This window comes from Talpa europaea (genome assembly GCF_964194135.1).
Source record: "Talpa europaea genome assembly, chromosome: 11".
In the NCBI taxonomy this organism is placed as follows: Eukaryota; Metazoa; Chordata; class Mammalia; order Eulipotyphla; family Talpidae; genus Talpa; species Talpa europaea.
The window spans coordinates 68,463,692-68,485,057 of NC_140078.1; the positions used below are offsets into that span (position 1 = coordinate 68,463,692).

Below are 21,366 nucleotides of genomic sequence, written 5' to 3' on the forward strand. Positions count from 1 at the left end.
TCCTATTTAAGCAATTATGATTTTCTTTCTTAGACCCAGAATATCATTTGGACCTTCAGATTATTTCATGACTAGTGATAACATTTTAAAATAGAAATGTCATGTATTAGCCCATTTATTTGATATGATGTACCAACCATTCTGTGCCTACACGAATTACATCTTAAGTTTAATTTTCTGGCCTAAACTTTGCTGAATGTTTTCCTTGGCCATGTGGGGATGGTGGTCTACCCTAGAACAGTGTCTGAAACAGAGCCTCCCCCAAGCAGCAGAGGTGGGAGGGCAGTATCCTTCTAGGAACTGGTAGGGAGGGATTTCCAGGGCTCTCTGTGGTTTCAGGTTACCTGCTGTTTTTCCCAGAACTTGTTTTCCTGGTGCTCTGTGACTATAGGGAAAGTAACCCTTACGAGTCATCCTTTCCCTCATGTATGTGTAGAAGTGGTCCTTGAATCTGTTTTAGATTATTCAACTACTCAAAAGTTAACCCTCTAAGCCAGGCTTTCTCAGTTTGGCACTGCTGATCTTTGAGGCAGGATCATTCTTGTTTTAAAGGCAATCCTGTGTGTGGTAGGATTTTTTAACAGCCCCATGGCTTCTACCTTCTACCACCACACTCTAAAAATATCTCCAGATTTAGCCAGCTTTCCTGGGGGCAGGAGGACAGAACCACCCCTGTTGAGACTAAGAACTACTTTGTTCATTTTGCAGATCACTCAGCAGAGTAATCTCTCATGAGCTCTAGTGGAACAGATTTAGAAGATCAGTGTGGAAGACTCAGGATTTATAAGGACCTAGGTCCCACTCCTTGAGGGGCTCACAGTAAGAGTGGGCTGTGGGTGTGCTGACAGATAACTGCAGTGCAGTTTGAAGAGTGTGTTAGAAGCTGGAACAACCTTGAGAGGAGGGATAAGGGATTCTGCCTGGAGACTTGGGGGAAGCATCTGTTAGGAAGTTCCACTTGAGCACAATACTGGAGTGAAAGCAGGTGCAAGGGGGGCAGGCACTCCATATAGGATTGTGGGGAGCAAAGACCCTCATAGGAGATCGTGGGCATGGCTGACAGTTCTAGGGGTAGGACAGTGTGGGGGCAGAGGCTTCCTAGAAGAGGCAGTGAGCTTGTAGGGGTTCCAGAGAGCTTTTCTTATTCAATTTTCAGGCCTCTTTTCTATAGCCTGTGCTTAAAAAGCTTGGTGGAATAAATTTTTGGGTGGCAAGTTGGGTTCTTCATTTACCCCATGTTCTCTGGATTACCTCTCCGGGAACCTTTCTTAGGAAGCAGTTTATCACAGCGCCGCCTTTTTGAAATCTCATGGGGTCTTCTGAGGAATGTCAGCTGTTCGTATGCTTGTTGCTGCGGGAGAAGAAACAGGGACCCAGTGACCTCCCAGCTCCCTGTCCTGTTCGCAGTGCCTGCTGAACAAGAGGCTGTGATGATGTGCCATGCCTGGGTACTTGCTTCACCAAGCTTCATGTATTAGCCCATTTGTTTATTTATTTTTTAAAGATTTCCACCTTTTTTTTTTTCCAACTTTCTTTCTGAGATACAATTCCTTTTTTTTTTTTTTTTTTAAGATTTATTTATTTATGCATACAAGAGCTGGGGTATAGGCCAGAGATGCAGGGGATGAGAGGATCCACCAGAGACAGAGTGGGGAGCAGAACAGGCAGACTGATTGAAATACACTGCTGAGGGGAGCAGCAGGGAGCAGGAGAAGTCTGCTGCGCCATGTGGGTTGCTCCCTGGCTGGCTGGGGATCAAACTCATGCTGCAGAGGCTGTGGATTGCGTCATAGTGCGGTGCTTAACCCCTTGCGCCACCAGGGAGGCCCTATTAGCCCATTTGATCCTCACAGTCTCCCTGAGAGAGTAGGTGCCAATATTATCTCCATTTTATAGATAAGGAAATATAGTCACAGAAAAGTTGAGTAACCTACTTGAGGTTGCACAGCCAATAAATGGTAGAATCAGGCAGTCTGGCTCTGGAGTCACTGCTTTTACTAATAAATAGGTGAAGCAGTTCTTTGTTGTTAGCTAGCTTTTATTGACTGTTCACCACATTCCATGTCAGTTAGAGAAAGCGAGATACTTCTATTGCTGGATTGTTAGTTTCAGCATCAGTTCTGAACAGTTTTCAGGCATGGTCCCGGAGACTAATGCCAGGGTGGGCGAATTCTAGGATGCTTTAGTCCACCCTATGAGCATGCTCCCAGACTTTGGTGGGGTTGGACTTTGCTAACAAACACATCTTATGAGAACTCCAGTTGTCAATACCTTCTAGAAATCCTGTAGCTACCATAGTGGGATTATCAACTGCCGGATTGACCTTTGTGCCTGTGAGCAAAAGATTTCTCACTTGACCTACTGCAATCCCATCTTGTCACTGGACGTGCCCTCCCCGACTCCTCTTCTACTTGATTTAGAGTGAATTCTGCATTCAGAAGGGCACTTTGAGCCAGAGTTGGGTTCCACTCAAGCCGCTTAACAGCGGGAAGAGGCCGGAGCAAGTGAGGTTCAGCCTTACCTAGTGTATACTTTCACCTGGGAGTGGTGGTTGGGGTACAGGGGCTGACTTGCAGCAAGGGCATGATAATAGAGGAAAAACAGAAAGCTGGGGGCACACAACCAGTGTTTTTCTTATCTCTGTTTCAATGTGGTGTCCAGTATTTGTGGCCTTTCTTTTAAAAAAAAAATATGTATTTATTTATTTATACAAGCACTGGGTACAGTCAGAAGCGCGGGAGGGTGAGCGAATTCACCAGAGCCAGAGCGGGGAACAGAACAGGCAGACCTACGAAATACACTGCTGAGGGGGGCAGCGGGTGGCAGGAGAGGTCTGTGCGCCATGTGGGACCCACGCCGGTGGCTGGGGATTGAACTGGCGCTGCAGAGGCTGCGGCAGCTTCGCAGGCCAGTGCTCAACTACTGCGCCACCAGGGGAGTCCCCGTGGCCTTTCTTGTCACCAACCAGTGATTGGTGTCAAGAGCTTATATGCTTTTTCTTACTTTTTTTCATTTTTCTTTTATACAGACAAAGTTGCATGCAGGTTGGGACATGTGTGGGACCAACCTGATTTTTTTTTTTTTTAAATTTATGTGCCTTTCTCAAAGCTTTTCTGTTTTCTTAGAAGACACTTTTGCTTAATATATGAAAGATGATGTGGTTCTGCCTCCCTCGGGCCTGATCTGACTGACCTGCCAAGTAGGTGCTGGCAGCTGGTGGGGCTCTGGCTGTGTGCTCAAGCCCAGAGGCAGCACTGCGCTGTCTACAGGGAAGCTGGTTGTTAAGAGAGCAACACAACGTAAGAGATGGGGGAGACTGTGCAATTTCTCTCTCCTACTTGCTAAAGAGTTCCTGGTGCATTTTCTCTCTCTCTCTTTTTTTTTTTTAAGATTTATTTATTTATTTATACAAGCACTGGGTACAGTCAGAAGCGCGGGAGGGTGAGAGAATTCACCAAAGCCAGAGCAGGGAACAGAACAGGCAGAGTGACGAAATACACTGCTGAGGGGAGCAGCAGGCGCCGCAGGAGAGGTCTGCGCGCCATGTGGGACCCTCGCCAGTGGCCTGGAATCGAACTAGCGCTACAGAGGCTGCGGGCAGCTCCGGAGACCAGCGTTCAACCTCTGCGCCACAAGGGGAGGCCCCCCTGTGCATTTTCTAAGGACACACATGTTCTCTTTTATAACCACAGTACAATTAAGAAAACTTAGGAAATGCAATGTTATCACTCCACGGTTCATATTCAGGTTTCATCTGAATACTGTCTTTTTCGGCTATTAGCTCACCCAGGGTCATGCTTTGTATTCAGTTGTCACAGCCCTTCTTAGACTCCCTTAGTCTGAAACAGTCCCTCAACCTTTCTTTGTCTTTTGTAGCCTTGACACTTTGAAGAGTACAGATTATTTTTTTGAGACATTATCAGTCAGTTTGGGCTCAGACCAGGAGTCCATGGGTCTTGAGGACCTCTGTGAACTTGTTAATTTTCTTCTCCATGTTCTTTTCAGCCTGTTTTTGTAGCCTCAGAAGCAGCTTCTTCTTCTGGTAATGGATCTTGGCTTTCTCCTTCCTCTTCTCCAAGGTGCTATTACTGCCTGGTACTTCCAGCCAACCTCATGAGTCAGGCACCTAGGGAGGCAGACTTCTTGGTAGGATTCAGAGGCATGACTTGGAGGGCAGCAGGAACCACCATCCACTTCTTGTCATAGGGTGATGGGATCCCATCAGACGCTAAGAGCCGGTCCACGGCGGCCTGGCCTCACTTGGTCTTGTGGGGCAGCATGCTATGTATAGTCTGCCAAAAGATGCAGCCGCAGGCCCCTTAAGTGGCAGGGGCCACAAGATGGTGTTCATACACTTACAGAGGAAGGCCAGGTACTTCAACTTCTTTCTGTAGAAATTGCCAGAAATGGGCCTCCCTGATGGTGCAGGGGTTAGAGTTTCAGCACTATCAAGCTATCGCCAGCCACTGCAGCACAAGTTCAATCCCCAGCCAGGGAGCTAACCCACATGGCACAGCAGACCTCTCCTGTCTCTCCCACTGCTCACCTCAGCAGTGTATTTCAATGGATCTGCCTATTCTGCTCCCTACTCTGTCTCTGGTGAATCCTCTCACCCCTGCCCCATCTCTGGCCTGTACCCCAGCTCTTGTATGCATAAATAAATAAAATAAACCTAAAAAAAAAAGAAATTGCCAGAAATGTTGATGTCCTCATAGCACAAGAACACCTTCCAGCTCAGCAGCACTTGCTTGGCTGTGATGGTCACAGGTACCCAGGAGATGACCTTGATCGTCTAGCCCCAGGACCTGCCCTTTTGCCATCTACAGCAGCCCCTTGGGGGAGACCACTGGTTTTGCCAGATTGTCTCAGATTGGGTTTGTCTGATGTTTTCTCATGATTTCATTCAGGTTATATGTTTTTGGCATGGATGCTGTGATGGACATTGTGGCCTCCTCCTCACCATGTCAGTACGTGAGGCACCTGCTGTTGGTTTATCTGTGTTGGTGAAGTTCTCTTTGATGACTTGGTGAAGGAGGCAGTTCCTCTTGGTCACTAAGTGAAATGCTGGAATTCACACCCCATAGGCCTCACTTTATTTCAATGCTTTCTACTCTTCTCCCTGCCTGCTGTGTTCATACGTGTTTTATGACACAGGGACACACATCTCTAATGTCTGTGGACTTCCAGTCTATTCTTCAACATCATTTAGTTCCTACTGTTCCTCATCTTCTTGTTGTTTTTTTTTAAGGATTTATTTATTTATGCATACAAGAACTGGGGTACAGGCCAGAGGTGCAGGGGTGAGAGGATTCATCAGAGACAGAGTGGAGAACAGAACAGGCGGATTGACTGAAATACTCTACTGAGGGGAGCAGCAGGCGAGTTAGGAGAGATTTGCTGCGCCATGTAGGAAGCTCCCTGGCCGGGGTTCAAACTCATGCTGCAGTGGCTACAGATAGCTTCATAGGTTGTGTCTTAACCCCTTGTGCCACCAGGGAGGCCCCCTCATCTTCTTGGCTTTGCACTGAGACTCACTGCACATTTTTCTAGATGTGATAGGTGGACCAGGGAAAAGCAAAAAGGCCATTCATTTTGAGACTAGAATCTGGTAGGACTTATCGTTGAAGCCAGAGGAATCTTTCCTATATGGGGTAATCTAACATTTGAGCCTGTACAAAAGTGGATGAAGAGACTTTGCCACTGAAGGATCAGCCGATATAGAACTTGACCCTCTTTTATAAGCAACCAGAAATCAGCCCAAAATACATGAGACAACTGCTTACAAGCTTTGGACAAGTGGCATCTCAGCATAATGATCCTTGAGGGAAAGAAAATAAGGTGAACCCTGTGGTCTTCCTCCCAACTTCCTGCTGGGAGCAATTCCTGATATCAAACTATGAGCTGAAGCCCAAGTAGAGTCTAGCTGCCTGGCTGAGTTGAGAAGACAAATTTGAGGAAACCAAAGCAGTCAGACTTGCAGGGGTCAATATGACAAAAAAATAACTATGTCAAAAGAAAGCTCTCAACTTTTGCATAGGGGTTTCTTTGATTGTTTTCTGAATCTATGTGTGCATGGGGTGAACTATTCTAGGACTGGGAGATATTTTTCTTTCCAGTTATAGTGAGAGACTTTATTGAACACCTGGAGCGTTCCATAGATACCTCAAAAGAGGCATGCTTTATCTAGCCCTAGAGAAAAGGGTATATAGCTTAAAAACAAACCTTGATGCTATACACAAAAATTGGCTAGAAATAAATCACAGATCTAAATGTAAAAGTGAAAACTGTAACATGTCTGGAAGAAAAAACAGATGAAAATCTTTGTGACCTTAGGCTTGGCAGAGATTTCTAAGGACATTGAAAGATGGAGCCATTAAATAAAATGATAAATTTGACTTCATCTAAATTAAGAATTTCTTGTCTTCACATCATTCTGTTAAGAAAATAAAAGGTCAGATCACAGACCAGGAAAAAAATTTGCAGTATGAATATGTAAAGAATTCTTACAACTCAGTAAAAAAAAAAACCACAATTTAAAAATAGGCAGAGAATCTGAATAAATATTTCACTAAAGAAGATAATACAGATGACCAGTAAGCACATGAAAAGGTGCTCAATATTATTAGTCATCAGGGAAATGCAAATTAAATAATGATGGATACCACTGTACACCCACAAGAATGGCTAAAATTAAAAAGATTGGCAATACCAAGAGCTGAAGAGAATGTGAACTTTGGAACTCTTACATTGCTAGTGGAAATGTAAAATGGTACAACCACTTTGGAAAACTGAAAGTTTCTTATAAAGAAAATTAAATTGACCATACAACCCAGCAATTTTACCCCTAGATATTTCTGTAAGAGAAGAAAACATACAGCCACAAAAGGGTTTACACATGAATATTCATAGCAACTTATTCATAATTGCATAATTTATTCATAATTGCATAATTAACAGTCCATATGTCCCATCAACACATGAATGGATGAATATATTGTAGTATGTCAATATAGTTAGTGGAATGCATGTGAAAAAGAATGAACTACTGATACATGGTTGAATCTTGTTGAAAATGTTGAGCAGGAGAATCTATATAAAAAGAATGCACACTCTGACTCCATTTAAATTCTCAAAATTGGACAGCGATAGAAACAAAAAGCAGCTTAAAGGTTGACTTGAGGTGATAGGGGTAGGACCAATTGCAAAGGAAACGGGAATTTTTGGGGGTGGTAGAAATACTACATCTTGATTGTAGTGAGGGTTGTATTATTGTACATATTTCTCAAAACTTGTTGAACTGTATGTTTAATGAGTACATTTTGGTATGTAAATTATACCTGAAAATTATTTACAAAAGAAAAGGGGGAAAGCCTTGAAATGACCAAACCATACAAACTTTACTGTGTATCCAAACTTAATTTATTATTTTTTTAAAGATTTAGTCATTCATGCATATAAGAGCTGGGGTACAGGCCAGAGATGCAGTGGGGACAGGGGGGTGTGAGAGGTTTCACCAGAGACAGAGCGGGGAACAGAACAGGCAGACTGACCGAAGTACACTGCTGAGGGGAGCAGCAGGTGAGTCAGGAGAGGTCTGCTGTGCCATGTGTGTTGCTCCCTGGCCGCCAGGGATCAGAGGCTGCAGATTGCCCCCTAGTGCAGTGCTTAACCTCTTGTACCACCAGGGAGGCCCTGTATCCAAACTTTATACTTCTTAAAGGAAGACAACAAAATCCAGACAACTAACAGTGTGTAGCAAGCATGTATAGCTTCTTGCCAAAAATTACTAGACATGTGAAGAAGCAGGAAGTTGTGACCTGTATTTGGGAGGAAGTTCATTCAATATAAATAGATGAAGAAATTACAGAGGTGATAAAATCACCTGAAAAGGGCATTATAACAGTTGGTGCATATGCTGAAGATTTTAAAGAAAGACTGGATCATAATGATGAGCACAGTGGAAGGTATGAAAGTAAGCCAAATGGAATGTCTAGAACTAAAAATGCAATTTCTAAAAAATTTACTGGATGGGCTTAGTAGAAAATTAGACTCTACAGAAGAATAGATCAATGAACTTGAAAATATAGCAATAAAAAGCTTTACAAATTGAAGCACAGGGAAAGGAAAGGTTAAAAAAAAAAATAAACAGCCTCAGTGACCCATGGGAAAATAGCAACAGTCTAACATGTAATTGGATTTCTAAAAGAGATGGGAGAAGAAAGGGCAGAAAAAATAATTGAGGTTTAATGTGTGGACATTTTCCAGAGTTGATGAAAACTATAAACACACAGATTCTAGAAGTTTAATAACCTTCAAGCAGGACAAACAACAAGTCAACCACAGTAAGACACATCAAATTGCCAAAAACAATGGTGAAAAGAAATTGTAAAAGCAACCAAGTAAAGTCATAATATATAGGTAAGTAAATGAAAGAATAATGCAGAATTTTCATTGAATTATTTCAAGCCAGAAGACAATAGAACAACATATTTAAAGTACTGGAAGTAAGAACATGTCAATTTAAGATTCTAAATCTTGTCTTCAAAATGAAGGCAGGGGAAAAGTTGTTTTGTTTTTTTTTTTAAAGATTTATTTATTTTATACAAGAACCAGGGTACAGGCCAGATGCACGGGAGGGTGAGAGGATTCACCAGAGACAGAGTGGGCAACAGAACAGGCAAACTGACGAAATATACTCCTGAGGGGAACAGCTGGCGCGACAGGAAAGGTCTGCCACGCCATGTGAGACCCTCACCGGCCAGCCGGGATTGAACTGGCGCTGCAGAGGCTGCAGACAGCTTTATAGCACAGTGCTCAACAGCCTGCACCACCAGGGGAGGCCCCAGGGAAAAAGTTTTTTGAGGGCGCTTTGATTCTCTCTTACCCAAAGCAAGTGATTTCAGTCCTTATATACTGCCATACCAACCCAGATCCTGAACCCTTTTACAAGTTTTGTCATCTTGAGTTATAGTCTCAAGAGGTAAGTCTGATGATGACATTATTATTTAATCTGGGGAGAAAATGAGTCGCTTTCCTACCTTTGAAAACTATTGTCATCACGCTAAAAAAGCAATGCAACTACGTGTCTGTGCTCCTAGACACGATTCTGGAAAGTCATGTGATCCCAGTGCCTCCTATTTATTATGAGTTCCTCCACCCTCCCCCACTCTGCTGGGACATGCTGTAAGTGCCAATCCCTAAGACCTCCTTGATATCCTGATATGGCATCTTTAGAGTCCATAATGCCCTTGTCAGACTTCATTACATTAATGGGATGCCTCTTGTTTGGATAAATGAGAAACTGAATTTGGTGTAAAACACCATTTTGGTTGTTGGAAAAGAATAGGGGAAGGAAAAGCCTCTGTAAGGATGAATAAAAAACACTGGTGACTGCTTCCGTGCCTTGTTCTTCTGTCTTGGGGGGCTGTTAGCTAAGTAGGGTGGCAGAGAGCATGAGTGTCAGCTGAGATTGAAAGCAACAGCTTCAAGTTTCCCCTTGAAACTGTTCATGTGTTCCATCAAACCATGAATGGATGAATACATTGTAGTATGTCAATATAGTTAGTGGAATGCATGTGAAAAAGAATGAACTACTGATAAATTCTGGCAAGGATTTCCTGAGAACTTACAATGCAAATGTGGCAGTCAGTCTCCCGACACACCTCAGTAATGTTTTTTTCTGATATTCTTGTTTAGTCTTCTCCCATGCTCTGTCAGAGTTAGTCTATGTGACCCATAGACATTTTAACTGTCCGCACCAGGTGTGAGGGGAGCTCCTGACCTGGCTGTCAGGAGCACGGTGGGACATTTTGTCCACCAGGGATAATAGTACAGCACAATGCTAGACCTTGCTTTGTGTGGACTACATGGGCTAAAGAGACGTGTCTTCCATCTCTTGTGAGTTCCTTCTCTCAGAGTGAAATGTTCTAAATGAGTTAGGTTTAAGAAAGGCTATTAATTACCTACTGTGCGAAATCGTACTTTTGTAATTTTTCAGTTATTCTTTTTAGCAGAAGCTTTTTTCCCACATAGCCTTTTTAAGGCACATTTTCCTATCTATAAAAATAATACATGCTTGTTATAAATAACCTAAACTTTAGGAAATGCATAGCATAAAAAGTGAAAGTTCCCATTCATTCCATCTTCCAGAGAGTTAACCATGGTCCACAGCTTATTGTGTGTTGCCAGGTTTCCTTATGTATACACCATTAAAAAAAAAAAAAAAAAGGCTCATACAACAGCTACATTATTGTTTTGGTGACTTGCTCTTTTGTCTCATTTAACATGGGCATTTTTCCATATAATGCAAATCTACCTCTCTTTTTGAACTTTATTGAAATATAATTTATATGCCATAAAATTCACCCATAAAAAGTACCATTTCAGGGCCTCCCCGGTGGTGCAGCGGTTGAGCACTGGGTTGCGAAGCTGCCCGCAGCCTCTGCAGCACCTGTTCGATCCCCGGCTGCTCCCCGGCCACCGGAGGAGGGTCCCACATGGCGCGCAGACCTCTCCTGCCGCCCGCTGCTCCCCTCAGCAGTGGGCTTCGGTCCTTCTGCCTGTTCTGCTCCCCGCTCTGGCTCTCATGAATTCTCTCACCCTCCTGTGCGTCTGACTATGCCCAGTGCTTGATAAATAAATAAATAAATAAATCTTTTTTAAAAAAAAAAAAGTACCATTTCAATCTCACTTTTTACTAGTTGAATTCCATTGTGTAACTTACATTTGACCCCTCCCCTACTAATGGGCATCTAGATGGTTCTGAAATCTTCTACTCTTACAGGTAGTGCTGGAAGACACTCTTCACATACCTCTCCTTCTGCTGTAAAATGACACTGTAAATCACAATGTAAAAATTGTCATTAGTGATGTTGCAAATCTTAGGTGTTTACTAGCTGTTCATATCTCTCTGTGTGAGGCAATTCCCTGGGGAACCACCCAGGAACAACACCCCTCACCCTTGTTGGGATCATCATTGTTAGCAGATGGCACTATGGCCTGCTCCCCAGGGAAGCTGTGCTTCTAAGGGAAAGTAAGCATATTTATTTGCTAGACAGTTTAACCTTTTTCCCACAGCCTTTGGAAGACCTTCCATGTAGGAGGACTGATGCCAGCTAACTTGGAACCTGGTCTTCCTCTGGTCAAGAAACAGCTGAGTCCTTTCCAACCAATTTTAAACCAATTTCAAACCCACACTGTCTGATTTTGGGGTCTAAGGCCAAATATGGTGAGGGAGACCTTGGTGGGCCAGTTCATCCTGTCCTGTGGTTGGTTAGGAGAAAGGTTTTTCGTAGTTGTTTGCTGAAAATCTCGCTGGTAGCTTTCTTTGTCCAAAACCAGAAAGAACTAAGTGATCTGAGTCCTGTTGTAGAATTAATGGCTTTCAAACTAAGTGTCCTGGAGAACCCATGATTCAAATTCATGGAGCTTATTGAATTTAAAATAAATACCTGGACATCAATAAATGTGTTTTACATGACAGACAAAATGAATTTCTTTGTTCAACAAATCTTGTTTGGCTGCCTGTTACAAGCCAGGCACCCTGTACATGTGCTAGGAATGTGGTAGGAGAGGCTCCAGGGCAGAGGCTCCTGGTCTCACAGTGCCTATTTCCTAGTGGGGAGAGGAGAGTGGTCAAGAAAAGACTTAAGAATTTCTGTAATGAAAGGGGTTAGTGCCGCGAGGAAAATAAAGCAGGGAATGAGTGAGTGATGGAAGAAGAAAAGATGTGCACACCTAAGCAAAGTGGTTGGGAGAGGCTTGCTAGATGATTACCTGAGCGCCGAGCAGGAATGAAAAGGGAGATCCCACCACTTGGCAAACTGTGAGAAGAATGTTCCAGACAGAAGGTGCAGCACGAGCCACAGGTGCTGGGCCAGCTTGGAGCTTGTTGTGTGTTGGATGCCTGGACAGAAGGCCTATGGGTCCTACTGCCATCACTGTGTCTGCGGTCATCTGCTGAGAGCAGCACGAGGTGTCTGGAAGAGAACCAGTCCCTGATCTTGACCGGTCATCTTCTAAGCCTTAAGCACTTGGTCTTTCCTCTTTCCTGTCAGTCCTTCACTGTTCCCCGAGCATCTCTTATGCACCCTGCTCTGCTGAGAGTGAGGCTGGAGGTTGAGACCTTCCTGTCCTGGACTGTTCAGACTGTGGAGTGCCCTGCCACATGGCCAAAATGTGTACGGTAGTTGAAAAGAACAAAGCACAGTTTTAAGGACTCTGAATATATACTCATTAATTCTTCTCTGAGGTGTAGCTACTGTAATTTCTTCCATTTTATGAGGGGCACATTGCGGCCCAGAGAGGTTAAGCAACTTCCTGTGGGCCCCATGTACATGGTGAGGTTAAGATTTTGAACCCAGCACTAAGCCATCACTTCATCTTGTGATGAAGCTCCCTCAAGGGCCTTTCTGGCTCTGACTTAGAATCCTGCCTAGAAACACTGCCTAGTTTATGAATGGATTCCTGGCAGCTGCCTTGCTGTGGACCTGGGGTGGCTGCTAGCCATTGGCCCTGGCACAGAGTGGGTTTCCCGGGCGGAAGCCTTTATTGCACCTGGTTAGTGGAGGCTTGAGAAAAGAAGCTCTCAGGAGAATGGTCCAGGTCAGCATTGTGCCTCTGGGAAGGTTCCATACTATGGGGGTTTTGTATTGTTTCCCAGAGTTGAACAAGAAAGCACTCAAACTTCTGACCAGCTCATAGTCTCTGGAACTCCGCTACCCTGAGAGGTGGGCTCACACAAGGATGGCTGGCTTCATGGTCCCAACCAGGAGCCTGACCGAATCCCTGTATCCTGTGAGGGGAACCATTTCCTGAAATGTCACAATTTGGCCCATAACACCACCTTTGCTTTTTATGTATTATGTATCACATTAAATATAATTATAAGTAATAGATTTATTGTATAATTAATTGTATTACTTGTAATATACCATTTTTATATAATAATTATATGTAATTATTACATATAAAGTATAATTTTTTCCCCCTAAGCCATTTAAAAGTGCAGCTGTTCTGGTATTTCAGCATGTCTCCTAGGAATGAGGATGCTCTTGGTGGGATTGGTTTTGATGTCCTTTATTTTATACTCATGGGCACAGATTCCCCAGATGCCAAACAAATGAGTATGAGGTGGCCCTTACCCTGCCTGGGGCTTCCCTCCAGGGCATTCTATCCCTGCCCAGTTTTCTCAGCCTTTCCTTCTTGAGCCTCCAGTCCCTTGGTGAGACTTGGATGCTTACGGGAAGGAGACCTCCTTACCTTTCAGAGCCATTTGGTGAGCAGCACTTCTTGGCCTCGACTTCTTTTGCATTGTTGATGTAATGTGTCAGTGGAATGACTCCTTACAGTTCTACACACTCTTTGGTGTCTTTATGAAAATGTCTCTGAAAATACCACACTGATTTCATTTCTCTGAAAAGACAGTGCTTGCTTTGCACACGTGAACTGCCTATGTTCATTTTTTTAAACTTTATTTATGCATATAAGAACTGGGTTGTAAGCTAGAGGATTCATCAGAGAGAGTGGGGAGCAGAACAGGCAGATCTACTGAAATACACTGCTGAGGGGAGGAGCAGGTGAGGCAGGAGAGGTCTGCTGCACCATGTGGGTTGCTTCCTGGCTGGCCAGGGATCCAACTCATGCTACAGTGGCTGGTGATAGCTTGATAGCACTGTCTTTATTTAACCCCTGCACCGCCAGGGAGGCCCTGGACTGCCTGTATTCCTCCAGAGAAGTAAGGGGGATTGATTTGGGCACCATTTTCTCCCTCCTTCTCTTCCTGCACCCCCATCAGTAGCTCAGGGCTCTGCCAGAAGTTGGTCACCAGTAGTAGTAAGGCAGCTTCTGTGGGCTTGTGTCCCGTCTGTTTCTTTCTCACTACTCATGTGGGAAGACATCACATGGGCAGCACTTTAGCATTTATTTTACGAGTGTTGTGGAAAGAGTCAGCTGGGGCTTGGGTGGGCATTTGTTTCCTTTTTGTTCAGTGGCATGTCTGCCGACTGGAGATGAAGCTTTGCCATTGGAGGTCTTCGGACCGTTGCTGAGTGACTGAGGACTGTGTAGCTGGGAGTACCGCTGCCTGGTATGGTGACTCAGTCAGCTTCCTCCCTGGAAGCCCTCCATCCACACAACTGCTTTCTAAAGCATGTTCTGACTTACTTAGGACTCTTCCTTTTCCTTCCTTACAGGATTCATTCCAAACTTTTTAGCCTGGCGTTCAAGACCCTCCCTCATGTGGCCCCTGCTCAGTTTGTCTCCCTTGTCACCTACTGTATGAAAGTCTATGAAGCAATGCCAGACACACTCTGCCACATCCGCCTATACCTATGAGCCTGTGGTGTTTGCCATCTCGTCCCTCTCTGGCCCGTTTGTTCACCCAGCCTTTCGGACCTGGCTTGGCCATCTCCCACCAGTGAAGCCTCTCCTGATTTGTGCCCTTCCTCCAGCAGGGCTGGTCACCCTTTCCTGTGCCTTTGCTCTGTCTCCAGCTTAACTCTTCTATTGGGGTGGAAGGATGGCTTTGTAGTTGGGTAGAACATACCCTGAAGTTAAAAGTAGCTACAGCGCACGTTATACCTTCAAGTTCCTCTCTGGGAGAGCCTTGTCACAAAGAAGAAAAAATATATACTCTTTCACACACCTGAGAAATCATTCTTCCCAGGTGTCCAGTTGTGAAACTATACTGGTTAGCAGCAGTGCAGGCTTCTGTGACCCTCACCACTTACTGTATACATTGTTGGAACAGGTACTTTAACTTAGAAGTGTAAACAATGAATGTACTGATAACCCAGCTGTTTATATGCATTTTGCCTTGTTATCACTGTGAAAACTACTGAATATCTTTCTTTTCTTTCAGTTAAACGTTTCAGAGAACCAAAGCATGAAAGACGGCCATGGAGGATATGGTGCGTATTTAAATATTAACTTGCTCCTAGAGTGCTTTGGACTAATTTGGGAGTGGGTTAAGGGAGGGGTTAGCGGGTGAAATGTGAGCAATTATACATCAAGTGTTGGAATCTCTTAGTTGAATTATCAGGAGTAATGTGTGCTATGAAGGCACTTATATTTCTCCAGTTAACTTTTGAACCCTGCCTTTATTTTATTATCACTCTGCTATCCAATTATAGAAGATGGGCAATAAAACAGATTAGTCTGTGCTGTGGACTTCTTCAGTTATGTCTCCCTGTTGTTTGATTATGTTAAATTCCTCAATTCTGCAGTCTATGTATAAGCAAAAAAAATTTAATTTTAGACAGTAGTTATATACCATGTAAATGCTCCTGTCCCCAAAACTAGTCTTTTTGGGTCCTGACCCTGTGGTGGCAGGAAAATGGCAGCTACCATTTTCCTTCATAAAAATGGTAGCTCCAATATTGTGAAGTGGCTCCAAAATGTAAGTCACTTGGAAGGAGATAGTCAGATCCTCAGGACAACATGGTGTCCACAGAAGAATCTTTTTGGGGCAACCTTAGACTTGCACCTGCCCTAACAGAATAGCCATTTCCCCTCCAGAGAAAACGTCCAAGAAGTCACTGTAATGAAAGTCTCCTTATAAAATGTCAAGCATATATTTGATTGATCTTCACTGTGCTATTGAATTTTCTCCCTGTTGGTTCTTCTCACATTTAGCTAGGGCTGGGCACCTGGTGAGGACCTGACGTTGGGGCTCTTTGTGTTTTGCATACATTGCACTTTTGTGACTCCTGCTTTGCCAAGATTTTAGGAATCGATTTTTCAGCCTTGGTTGCAGGGCTGGTCTGGATTGTTTCTAAGGGTCCTGAACCCCATGAAGCGGTTCCGTGTCTGTGCACCCCTTCATCATCCCTCCAGTGGCCAGGCCAACTCTGGATTCCCAGTCTTGGGGGCCAAGAGACATAGCCACAATCCAAAAGTTCCTCCACCACAAACCTTAAGTGGTCTGCAGGTATTGAGGGCAGAGGGGAAACTAAAGCCCCACGTCAACTCCGCCATGTGAGAGGAGTGACTCTCCTGTCATGTGACAGGAGTGACAAGGTGTCCCAAAGACTAACAACCTTGCTTTCTTCTTTTTTGAAACCCTTGTCATCTAATCCAGGAGTTGGTAAACTATAGCCACAGGCCTGATCTGGCCCTCTAAAGTGCTCTGGTGACCTTGGCAGCAACAGAGAACAATGGGCCCATGAAACCTAAAATGTTTATTCTCTAGTCCTTCAGAGACAAGTTTCCCCACTCCTAATCTAGCCCATTGTTTAAATGTCAGCACCTGAAAGCTGAAGTGGTAGATTTGTGCAGCTCTTGTTAATCTTGTACATAATTCAGCTCATTGTGAACAAAGTCCAATAGGAGCTTTTAAAAATAGAGGCACCAGACCTCATCACAAAGCTGTGCATGAGAATTTTTTTTTGAAGTTTTATTTTTATTTGTTTATGCATACAAGAACTGGGATGTAGGCCAGGGGGTGCCAGGGGTCGGGGGTGAGAGGACTCACCATAGACAGAGTAGGGAGCAGAATAGGTAGATCTACTGAGATACAGGTTTCATGGGCCCAGCAGGCGAGACAGGAGAGGTCTGCTACGCCATGTGGGTGAGCTCCCTGGGCAGGGATCGAACTCATGCTGCAGTGGCTGGTAGATGGCTTGATAGTGCTGACTTTAACCCATGCGCCACCAGGGAGGCCCTCAAGCATTTCATTTTGAAGTAACAGTAAAAGTAAAAAGATTTAAAACGTGTTATTAATTAGTGCCCATTAGGGATTTCTTTTTTTTTTTTTTTTTTTTTTAAACTTTATTTTTTTTTTTAATAGAGGCATGCTTTATTTATTTGTTTGCTGGTTTGTTTGTTTTGTTTATACATGCACTGGGTACAGTCAGAAGCGCGGGAGGGTGAGAGAATTCACCAGAGCCAGAGCGGGGAGCAGAGCAGGCAGAAGGACCGAAGTACACTGCTGAGGGGAGCAGCGGGCGACAGGAGAGGTCTGCGCGCCATGTGGGACCCTCCTCCGGTGGCCGGGGAGCAGCCGGGGATCGAACCGGCGCCGCAGAGGCCGTGAGCAGTTTCGCAACCCAGCGCTCAACCGCTGCGCCACCGGGGAGGCCCCATTAGGGATTTCTGATGCATTGTCAGTGAAGGTTTTGAAAGGTAGCTGAAACACCAAGCCTGAGGTCATGCTGACTATCCCAGAAAGAGGTGACTGGTAACTGGAAGTTGGGGTCTCCCGGGGGCTTTTTTCCTGCTTCAGACTTACTATTTTCCCCAGATTGGACATTATACTTCTGTCAGGGTGATGACAAAGTGCTGAATTCTACTTTGTACAGGTTTTTAGACACTTCCAAACAAGCCATAGGAATGCTGTTCATTCATTTTGCAAACGTTTACCTGGCAGATCTCACGGAGGAGGACCCTTGTTCACTGTAAGTGACCCATATTGGAATACAAACATCACCCTTTGCTCTGTTGAAAAGGTAGGCTGACCTTGTCTTCTCCTGCCAGTTCATAGGGCTTCTCTGGAAGGCAGTTTCTCTGTGCTCTGGCTTTGCTGATTAATCCAAGATCCGTCCTTTGACATTCTAGAACCTTTATGTCTCCCAATTTCCAAACAGCCCCTGGCAGAGCAGGGTGTGCCCTGGAGAAATGTCTCTGTGCTGGGACAGGGCACATGGAGCTTCTCAGGGATATCAGCCATTGTGGGTCAAAGCTGTGTTCGACTGTCATTGTTCACACGGCCCCCAGAACAGTCTCCTTGGAACCTCACTTGGGCCAGGATACACTGTTCTCCTTGCTGCCAGCACTTGAACGGTGCCTCTTGTAGCAAATGGAGTGGCTCCATCTCCTACCTTCCTAGCTCAAATTAGGCACTTCAGCCATGCTCCCTGCTCCAGTCAGCCCTGCCAAGCGTCTCCTGCCTCTGTGCCATTGCTCACACTGCCCTCTGCCTGGAGTGACCTTGCTCTGCTGTGCCCCACCTCTGAGGGAGAGCAGAATTGGAAGGCTCCTTTAAGCTCTTTTTTGACAAGTGTGCCAGTTTGAGATTTAGTTCAGGTCCAGCTTTCAGAAGGGAGTTGTGAAGTCTCCCTCCCCAGGGTCTTTCCTTAAGCCAGTAGATTGTGGTCTGTTTGGACATTTGGGTATAGTTCCAAAGCAGGGGACTGGGAGGGTGGTGTCCCTTACAGGGAGATAGTTAGGGAAGTATCTTGCCCCTGCAAACCTTGAGTCCCGCGGGAAGCTACGTTATCTTCTAGTGAAGCATCTCGATGTTGCCTGAGATAGACTGAGCGCCAGCTGCTTACCCTGGAGGCAGCACAGTGAGGAAACCTAATTGCTGGTGCAGCCTTGGCCACATGCCTATCCCTTGCAGTGCCCCCACTGCCCAGCCCCACTTCAATACAAACTGAAACACAGCCAGGATGGAGAAGGGGCTGTTGACAGATTTCTAGTGCTCAACCTGGAGGAGAAATGTCCCAAAATGGAGCTTGGTGTAGTGAACAGAGCTTTAACCAAGAGGCCAGATTGTGGGACGTGAGCTTACCTTACCTTCTTTGGGTCTGTTTTCTCAACCCTGTGTGTCCTGCCAGATCCCCAGGGTTACTGAGGTTTCATGAGATGACAAGTATAAGCACCATCTGGAAGCCATAGAGTACTACCAAAGAAGATGTTAGTACAGTTGGAACATATTGTTGCTAAAGCTTAGAGAAGGTATGACAGCTCAGCAGTGGACTGAAGAGCTGCCAACTGGAGAGGTCCTGGGACCTATTACTGATGGGGGAAAGGGAATGGGCTGGACCTGGAGCATCTTGGGCATCTGCAGGCCTAGCTCAGGAAGCGGAGAAACTTACAAACAGGGAAAATGAACTGCTTCCTGTGGCTGCAAGGCTCCCCTGTGCTGGGGATGTTGCTTTGAGTGGGAGTTAAAAGTTCATGATGTCCAGGGTTTTGTGACTCTGATTCTAAATAACATAATTTGTGTCATGCTTACTATATAGTAGGCACTGTTTCCATATATTGAAATAAAGAAATTTACCTGTCTTGATAAATTGTTCCTCACAGCAGTCCTGCAATTTAAATACTTTATCATTTTACAGTTGGGGAACTGAGGGACAGAGAAAGCATATCACGTAATCGAGTCCATGCAGCCCAGGAGTGATGGAGCTGGGATTTGAAGCCAGCCTCAGCCTCTAGGGTCCATCTGACACTGCTCTCTGCCCGTCTCACCTGTGCTGGCTACAGAGCATAGAGCTCTCTGTCTTTATTCTCAAAATCTGACACACAGTTGGCTCACATATTTGGTGGGTGAGTGAGTGAATGAACTAACAAATGTTTGTACATCAGGTGTTCTTGTTATTTTCATGATGGGTCTCAGCAGAATCCCTGGAAACCACCTAGATTTAAGAGCAACTTAGCTTAAGGCCAGCACTCATCAGTAAACTTGGAGACTGTGCCTATTCTTCCATCTCTGGTCTGAGGGTGACCCCTGGTGCTCTTAAAGAGGAAGAGCAGGCAGGAGCAAACACTACCTCTCCCTCTGGTTTTCTGGCTGCTCCAGGGTACTGGCAGGGCTAAGATCACAGCAGAGCAGTGCAGGCTCCCTCATGTCAGAGTCCATGTGGAATTAGAAAGTTTATCTGGGGCTTTCTGAGCCATGTGTCATGTCAGGGGACTAGTACTTGGCCCTTCTTGTCTCATGCTTGTCTGAAGAGCTATAGCCTGTGGTCAGTGTTGCTTACTGAGGTCTGGGTCCAAGCCTTTGGGGGAAGACCAGTGGGCAAGGGCCTTTTCTTGGGAAGAAAGAGATGGCTTGGACCCAGATGGAAACAGACTTTATAGGAACTTGTGGTCAGTGTAGGGATGTTCTTCTGACCCTTCTTGGACTAAGAAACCCAGAGGCCACTTCCCAGACCACCCTAGTGCAGCAGCATTGTTGGGGGTGAACAGCATCACAGCAGCCTTTTTCTTATCAGTTAAGTTCTGTTTTCCTACCGACCTCCTCAGCTGCTTCCAGGCTCTCTGTCTTGTGTCAAATCTCCTTTTGAGACTTTTTGGTTTACCACCCCTCCTTCCAGCTGTTCCACCTTGGATTAAGTGTCTGTACCCTGTCTTGGGGAAGCTTTGCTGGTGGTCCTGGAAGAAAGCACTCTCGCACAGGCACATTTAGGATTCTCAACCCCCCAGAACAAAGCCAAAGTGCTCAGTCATCAGTCTTGACCTTGGCCCTGGTAAGGACACAGGACCCAGCTCAGTGACTCTTCCCCCCTGGGTGGTTCTTCCTGACCGTGTTGCTGTGCCCTCCCCTTGCAGGTACCTCATCAATTTCCTCTTGGATGCCACCGTGGGCATGCTGCTCATCTACGTGGGCGTGCGTGCCGTCAGCGTCCTGGTGGAGTGGCAACAGTGGGAATCTCTGCGTTTTGGCGAATATGGTAACATACCCGTGGCTACTGAATGGGGATGTAGAAGGAACTTCCTGGTGTGGGGGCTCTATTCCTTGTCCATGCGTCCCTCCAGGTGATGGATCAGAAGTTTCAGGAGCTGGTTGCTATCTCCTCTGTGGCACGGAGGCTCTGTCTGGGGTGTGAGCACTGCCCTCCTGCCAATGTCAGAGTGCTAGACTTCTGAAACATGGGTGCCCGCTTCCTGGAGGCAGTTCTCATCTTTGTGGCAGGAAAAGTGGCAGGAGACACCCCCAACACAGAATAAGCATAACGTTTGCTGCTTCTGTCAGAGGGCACCGGTGATTCCACCTGCCGGTTCAGAAGGCCTCCTTGCTCTGCTGAGCTTCCCACCAAGCTTACATCACTCCCACCATGTTGGAAAGATGGGGGTGCTCTTTGCGGGGAGGTGGCACACCTGCCATTCTTTTGTCTGCCTGCCTGTGCATGTCCTATCATTTGGCCTTCCCATGACTGGGGCTCACAAGGTCAGGACTGCCAAGTTCATCACCATAAGCTGACCCTCCTTCCCACAGCTGGCATGTACCAGTCACTGGGGACACCGGGTTTAGCCTCACTCGCAGAGATACAGCTTTAAACAGGTGCCCTGTGGATCCTGGCCCTGCCACAGCCAACTCCCATCTCACGAGACCTCATGGGAAGCAGCTCATGCTGACTCTGAGCACAAATGTGCTTTTACTCTTTGCCTCCAGAGAAATGACTGCATGTGGCCTCATCAGGGCTCCTGGTGAGAGGTGCTTTCAGGCATTGCCACCTTTTGGAGATTCAGAGCACAGGATGGTGTGACGGCCACTCCCCCACTACCTCCACAGCTGGCCCCTGCTGTGCAGAGGTAGCAGCTCTGCTTCTCAGTGGGAAATAGTACCACTGGAGCCTTAGCCATGATGGGGTACATGGGCCAAGAGGGAGGGAGTGGAATGCAAGTGGCTGGATCCCTACT

The 21,366-nt window shown here is 45.6% G+C and overlaps 1 protein-coding gene and 1 pseudogene across 2 annotated transcripts in view; one reads left to right on the forward strand and one right to left on the reverse strand.

Moving 5' to 3' along the window:
- The window catches only part of LOC311180492 (store-operated calcium entry regulator STIMATE), a gene marked incomplete at both ends in the record, with an annotated part of 35,434 nt that overhangs the window by 6,428 nt on the left and 7,640 nt on the right, over window positions 1-21,366 (forward strand). The window contains 3 exons of the mRNA XM_084248376.1: window positions 14,861-14,909; window positions 17,298-17,393; window positions 20,275-20,396. Coding sequence (XP_084104502.1) covers window positions 14,861-14,909; window positions 17,298-17,393; window positions 20,275-20,396 — 267 coding nt within the window. The remainder of the gene's footprint in view (window positions 1-14,860; window positions 14,910-17,297; window positions 17,394-20,274; window positions 20,397-21,366) is intronic.
- Window positions 3,935-4,820, reverse strand: LOC311179362 (large ribosomal subunit protein uL13-like; annotated as a pseudogene). Its single transcript has 2 exons — window positions 4,693-4,820; window positions 3,935-4,416 (listed from the first exon to the last, which is right to left on the reverse strand). The product of its transcript is annotated as a large ribosomal subunit protein uL13-like (transcript).